The sequence below is a fragment of the Etheostoma cragini genome, unplaced genomic scaffold (genome assembly GCF_013103735.1).
Source record: "Etheostoma cragini isolate CJK2018 unplaced genomic scaffold, CSU_Ecrag_1.0 ScbMSFa_4659, whole genome shotgun sequence".
Classification (NCBI taxonomy): Eukaryota; Metazoa; Chordata; class Actinopteri; order Perciformes; family Percidae; genus Etheostoma; species Etheostoma cragini.
In genome coordinates, this window is record NW_023269053.1 from 10,256 (window position 1) to 17,260 (window position 7,005).

At 40.5% G+C, this 7,005-nt stretch overlaps 2 protein-coding genes across 3 annotated transcripts in view; one reads left to right on the forward strand and one right to left on the reverse strand.

Moving 5' to 3' along the window:
• The window catches only part of LOC117941222 (complement C1q tumor necrosis factor-related protein 3-like), a 21,259-nt gene that overhangs the window by 8,770 nt on the left and 5,484 nt on the right, over positions 1-7,005 (reverse strand). The window lies entirely within an intron of this gene.
• LOC117941224 (complement C1q-like protein 4) lies at positions 2,505-5,725 on the forward strand. Of its 2 annotated transcripts, XM_034866312.1 has the most exons (4): positions 2,509-2,738; positions 3,313-3,384; positions 3,975-4,109; positions 5,354-5,725. In XM_034866312.1, the coding sequence occupies exons 1-4, from the start codon at positions 2,582-2,584 to the stop codon at positions 5,635-5,637; spliced, it is 648 nt and encodes a 215-aa protein (XP_034722203.1). In that variant the 5' UTR covers positions 2,509-2,581; the 3' UTR covers positions 5,638-5,725. The 2 variants fall into 2 exon arrangements, with proteins under 2 accessions (XP_034722204.1, XP_034722203.1); XM_034866313.1 differs by lacking the exon at positions 3,313-3,384 and having other exon boundaries at positions 2,505-2,738.

Sequence of the window (7,005 nt, forward strand, 5' to 3'; positions counted from 1 at the left end):
ACCAGTAGCATCTGGACTTAGGTTAACAAACCCTCTAGAACCAGTAGCATCTGGACTTTTATCTACCATGGCCTGCAATGACTTTGCATCCTTCTTCAAAGACTAAATTCAGAAGATTAGACAAACAGTCAGTGCCTCCATATCAAGTTCAGGATATGTGTTGTCACAGTGTTCAAGCAAAACTAGGTCCAATATGACAGAATTTCATACGATCAACCATGGAAACCTGGAGGACATTATCCAACATCTGAAAACCTCCTCCTGTTGCCTTGATATTTTACCAACGGGTGTCTGGCCTCTGATCTTCTACAGATTGTGAACTCGTCTCTTTTTTCAGGAATCTTTCCACAGGCCCTGAAATCTGCAGTAATCAAGCCACTCTTAAAAAAGAACAACATAGACACATCACTAATGAGCAACTATAGGCCGATATCAAACCTTCCGTTTTTAAGTAAAATCATGGAAAAAGCGGTTTTCAACAACTCACCCATTTCTTGTCACTGAATAACAGTTTTGATACTTTTCAGTCAGGTTTCCGACCACACCACAGCACTGAGACGGCTCTCGTCAAAGTCTTTAAGGACATCCACCTTAACACAGATAATGACAAAATTTCAGTCTTAGTATCACTTGATCTCAATCTTAGTACTACTTAATCTCAGTGCTGCATTTGAAACGGTCGACCATGACATATTACTAGACCGATTGGAAAACTGGGTTGGCCTTTCTGGTTCAGTACTAAACTGGTTTGAATCCTACTTACAGGATAGGGATTACTTTGTGTCAATAGGTAATTATACATCTGAGCGTACAAATATGATGTGCGGAGTCCCCCAAGGCTCCATTCTGGGGCCTCTTCTGTTTAACATCTACATGCTTCCACTGGCTCAGATTCTGGAGAACAACAAAATAAGTTACCATAGTTATGCGGACGACACACAAATTTACATAACCTTATCGCCAGGGGACTATAGTCAAATACAAAAACTGACTATGTGCATCGAACAAATTAACGACTGGATGTGCCAGAACTTTCTGAAATTAAATGAAGTAAAAACTAAGGTGGTTGTTTTTGGAGCAAATGAGGAACAATTAAAAGTCTGCGCTCAGCTTCAAACAAAAATGTTAAAAACAAAAGACAAAGCCAGAAATCTTGGTGTAGTCATGGACTCAGACCTGAACTTTAACAGCCACATTAAGACAATTACAAAGTCAGCCTATTATCACCTTAAGAACATATCAAGGGTTAAAGGACTTATGTGTCAACAGGATTTGGAAAAACTGGTCCATGCTTTCATCTTCAGTAGACTTGACTACTGTAACGGGGTCTTTACAGGACTCCCTAAAAAATCAATCAGACAGCTGCAGCTGATTCAGAACGCTGCTGCTCGAGTCCTCACTAAGACCAAGAGACTGGATCACATCACTCCAGTCCTCACTAAGACCAAGAGACTGGATCACATCACTCCAGTCCTCACTAAGACCAAGAGACTGGATCACATAAGTTCAGTCCTCACTAAGACCGAGAGACTGGATCACATTACTCCAGTCCTCACTAAGACCAAGAGACTGGATCACATCACTCCAGTCCTCACTAAGACCAAGAGACTGGATCACATAAGTCCAGTCCTCACTAAGACCGAGAGACTGGATCACATCTCTCCAGTCCTGAAGTCTTTCCACTGGCTTCCTGTGTCTCAAATAATTGATTTCAAAGTACTTTTGCTAGTTTATAAATCACTCAATGGTTTAGTATTAAAAGACATTTCTGATCTGCTACTACACTATGACCCCCCCAGACCTCTCAGGTCATCTGGGACAGGTCTGCTTCTACACTATGACCTCTCAGGTCATCTGGGACAGGTCTGCTACTACACTATGACCCCCCCAGACCTCTCAGGTCATCTGGGACAGGTCTACTCTCTGTCCCCAAAGTCAGAACTAAACAGGGTTCAGTTTCTATGCTCCTCATATCTGGAACAACCTCCCAGAAACCTGCAGATCTGCAGCTAGTCTCAGTTCTTTTAAATCAAGGCTGAATACCTTTCTTATAGATGTTGCCTTTCTTTAAATTATGTTAATTTCTCAAATGTTTGATTTTTTATACTGCACTGTAACGTGTTTTATCGGTTTCATTTTTAACTATTTATTCTTGTGTTTTGTCTGTTTTTATCTTCTTAACTGATTTTGTGTAAAGCACTTTGAATTGCCCTGTTGCTGAAATGTGCTCTACAAATAAAGCTGCCTTGCCTTGCCTTGTATGTGATGTGTTATAATAGTATGACATGAAATCAAAAGCGCTGAGTATTTACTGAGGAAAACAACTGTCCCTATCCGTTATTCATTAGTGTTGCAGACAGAAAGGAAGAACCTTTCCTCAACTTCTTACACAAACTGACCAATTGTTTACCATCAGACCAAAATCCATTGACTTACTGTAACCCTAAGGTCATCAGCCCCACTGACCAAACTGCCCCCCCCCCCGCTCCATTTACTGGAATCCAACAGCCTGACTCAATAAAAGGACCTTAACCATAACCAGATGATATGAAGCTGGAAAACAACGCCATAACACAACTAAATGAAGATCTCTGGGAGTTTTACGCTGTTGCTGCTGCTCGGCGCCGTCTCCGCAAATGAAACTTCTGAAAGCAAACCGACTTCTCCTCCAGACCTCTACGCTGCTCTGAGAGAGATGACCGCCTCGCTGGTCCAGCTGAAGGCCGACATGGCTGCAGGTAGACTCAGGATCTCTTTACATCGGGTCCCAGCAGGTCAGAAATACCCAAAAGGAGAGAAATGTGGATTTGCTATGTAGTGGATCAAAGTAGGTCTGAGACTAGTGATTATGTTCATTGTAGATTCATGTGTAGAATGTATTCTAGATGAATGGATGGTATTGTAGATTAATATGTAGAATATCTTCTAGATGAATGGATGAGATTGTAGATTAATATGTAGAATATCTTCTAGATGAATGGATGAGTTGTTCTGTCTCTAAAATGTGTACACATTTTTCCCAAAAGCCCAAGATTACGTCCTCAAATGTCTTGTTTCCCCACAACTCAATAAATTCAGTTTCCTGTCCCAGAGCAGAGAAGAAACTAGAAAATATTAATATTTTACAAAACGATTATACAAGTTTGAGTCATTTTACTTAACAAATGACTCAAACCGATTCATCGATTATCAAAATAGTTTGAGATTCCTTTGATAAATCACATCTGATCCATGCAGCTCTACAGCAACGTCTAAATGAACTCAAGGTGCAGAAAAATGAAGCTAACAAAGAAACTGTCTCTGATCCTGCAGAACGAGCCCAGATGAAGGCTGAAGTGGACACGCTGAAGGCTGAAGTGGACAAGCTGAATCAACATCAAAAAGGTATGGTTCTCTCTGTTCAACTGTGAGACATGTAGTTCAACTTATCATTTATTCTAAATAACAGAAAACTGCAGCGGTTACAATCATGATTCATTTCATCTAGTTGTTCTTTCTCTTGGCTGCTTCTAGGAGTTGGTCTCATGATTGGACTCAATAAATTTCAACAGCTACTTGTAGTTCTCTATGAAGTCCAGCTACTTGTAGTTCTCTATGAAGTCCAGCTACTTGTAGTTCTCTATGTAGTCCAGGTACTTGGAGTTTGCTATTAAGTCCAGGTACTTGCATTTCTTTTTGAAGTCCTGGTACTTGGAGTGCACCATGAAGTGCAGGTACTTGGACTTCTATATGAAGTCCAGGTACTTGTAGCTCTATAGAAAGTCTACCACCTGTGTTTGAAACCCCTGCTGTTTTCTTCTGGAATGATGACAGACTTAAACTTTAACTTTCAAGCTTCAATTACAGATAATGTTTTTTTGTTACGTTTTCCAATTTTTAGAGGAATAGGACTAGAAATGATGAGTTTAATGTTTGATGATTTTTTAAAATTACATTGCTCTCCCACTCTCTGTCTCTCTCTCTCTCCCTCTAAGTCCAACAGGTTGCATTCTCAGCCTCTCTGCTGGCTGAAAGCCGAGGATCAACTCTGGGACCCTTACCAATGCCGATGACCCTGATCTTCAAAAACGTCCAAACCAACATCGGAAACGCCTACAGCTCAACCACAGGTAGCTCTGATATTCCATTAATATATTTTAGTGATATACTGGTATCAAAATCTTTGCAACATTTTGGAACATCTGTCCTGTTGGGTAACATTACAGCTTGTTTCTACCTGATGCTGAACATCTGTCCTGTAGGGTAACATTACAGCTTGTTTCTACCTGATGCTGAACATCTGTCCTGTAGGGTAACATTACAGCTTGTTTCTACCTGATGATGAACATCTGTCCTGTAGGGTAACATTACAGCTTGTTTCTCCCTGATGATGAACATATGTCCTGTAGGGTAACATTACAGCTTGTTTCTCCCTGATGCTGAACATCTGTACTGTAGGGTAACATTACAGCTTGTTTCTCCCTGATGATGAACATCTGTCCTGTAGGGTAACATAACAGCTTGTTTCTCCCTGATGATGAACATATGTCCTGTAGGGTAACATTACAGCTTGTTTCAACCTGATGTTGAACATCTGTCCTGTAGGGTAACATTACAGCTTGTTTCTATCTGATGATGAACATCTGTCCTGTAGGGTTACATTACAGCTTGTTTCTACCTGATGATGAACATCTGTTCTGTAGGGTAACATTACAGCTTGTTTCTACCTGGTGATGAACATCTGTCCTGTAGGGTAACATTACAGCTTGTTTCTACCTGATGATGAACATCTGTCCTGTAGGGTAACATTACAGCTTATTTCTACCTGATGATGAACATCTGTCCTGTAGGGTAACATTACAGCTTGTTTCTACCTGATGAACATCTGTCCTGTAGGGTAACATTACAGCTTGTTTCTCCCTGATGATGAACATCTGTCCTGTAGGGTAACATTACAGCTTGTTTCTACCTGATGATGAACATCTGTCCTGTAGGGTAACATTACAGCTTGTTTCTACCTGATGATGAACATCTGTCCTGTAGGGTAACATTACAGCTTGTTTCTCCCTGATGATGAACATCTGTCCTGGAGGGTTACATTACAGCTTGTTTCTACTTGATGATTAACATCTGTCCTGTAGGGTTACATTACAGCTTATTTCTACCTGATGATGAACATCTGTCCTGTAGGGTAACATTACAGCTTGTTTCTACCTGATGAACATCTGTCCTGTAGGGTAACATTACAGCTTGTTTCTCCCTGATGATGAACATCTGTCCTGTAGGGTAACATTACAGCTTGTTTCTCCTTTAATGCTGGACCAGATTCAGAGATTATTTGTAAATTCCTATTAATTGACCAAATGTCCACCAGGTGTGTTCACTGCCCCGGTGAAAGGAGCGTACCACTTTGATTGGACGACCGGTGCATATGGAGACGGCCGCCACGGTTCAGGGGCTTGGTTGCTCAAGAACTCACAGAAGGTTTTCATGGCATTTGAGGATCAGAAGGACGGTTTCATGACCACCTCTAAAGGTGTTACACTGCTGCTGGAGGCGGGAGACGTAGTGTCTGTGCTCCTGTTGGCAAGCGGATTGGCGTTTGACGATTATAATCACCACACCACCTTCAGTGGACACCTGCTGTTCCCCATGTGAGACAGACACAGCAGCTCTGTGTCAGGTTGTTGTTGTCTAAACACGTCTTCATAGCATGTCATAGATTTGATCTGATTTCATCTGCATCTAAATAATACGTAATGATTGTAGACATGTTTCCATGTTACTTCAAATATCAACTGGTTAATATTTTAAATTCTCTTCTTGTTTCTGTCTTTTTAATCAAATAAACATATCATTGCAATTACTTCTTTGAACGTTTCTTTATTCGTTTTGTGTCAATTTTATCTTATTGTGTAGATTTGTAGCCTGTCCAACAGTGATCATAAGATGTTGTCCAATAGTGATCATGTGATGGTTAACATCTGTTTCAAGGTGAAAGTCTTGTTTTTTCTCCTTAACTTCTCCAGCACATGAACACCTGTTTCCTGGGTGAAGTAGTCTGGCTCTGCTACATCAGACTCTGGGACATTTTGGAGACATTGACTTGAAAACAAATTTAAAACCTCAATTTTGAAAACACACAGACACACAAACCCACACACATGGCCAGAGTGGAAATGTGAAAGTCAATGCTGTAGGTAAAATGTTACCATCAATTGTATTGCATGCAGTTCTACTTATTAACCACATGGGGGTGCTGTTGGTCCTTAGTGGGTTCAGAATCCAGAACTCAACACATGCTGAGGAGAGACAGACAGACTCTGTACAGGGGACTCCAGACAGACAGACAGACAGACAGACAGACAGACAGACACACACACACACACACACACACACACACCAGTAGAATATTGTAACCCTCTTCATTCACTTAGCCTGTAGTATAATATGTTTTGTATAGCTTGGCTTACTAAATGAATGAAAACAAAATATCAAAAGGTAATGTAACCTGCATCGAATTAAGACTTTCCATTCCAGTATGCAACCACGTGGCGGCCATCTTACCAGGGTTACGTTTTAGAATTGCTTCAATTGGAACCAATGGGGAGAGAGGCTCATGTTGTCTTTATAATCCTCATATTTTCTACCAATACATCAATAGTGGTTTTCATTTAAAGTAATGACCAAAGGACAACTGGGCAATTTTAGAACAAAACAAAAAGCAGAGGTTTGGGTTGATTTATGTTTATTTTATTTATTCATATTGCAGTTAATAATTTCCTTTTAGTCAATTTTACCTGAACTTATAATGTAAAAACTCTTTGGTATTCTGATGGCTAATATAGGATGAAATAGAAATCCTAAATCGATTTGGTATTAAGGACAATAGAGAGGTAGTTACGGTAAGACACATGAGAGAAATCAAGGATGATCTGTCCTTTCCTTCTGCTGTGTTGTGTCTCACACAGGGACGCTTCGTCAGGTACCTCTGTTGTTGTTATGGACGCTAAAAGTCTCCTCTGG

Bases quoted from the DNA above. Each gene is read 5' to 3' on its own strand.
- LOC117941224 (XM_034866312.1), top strand. From the start codon at position 2,582: ATGAAGATCTCTGGGAGTTTTACGCTGTTGCTGCTGCTCGGCGCCGTC. The intron at 2,739-3,312 runs GTAGACTCAGGA...CTGATCCTGCAG, and splicing joins GAAGGCCGACATGGCTGCAG to AACGAGCCCAGATGAAGGCT. The intron at 4,110-5,353 runs GTAGCTCTGATA...AATGTCCACCAG, and splicing joins CGCCTACAGCTCAACCACAG to GTGTGTTCACTGCCCCGGTG.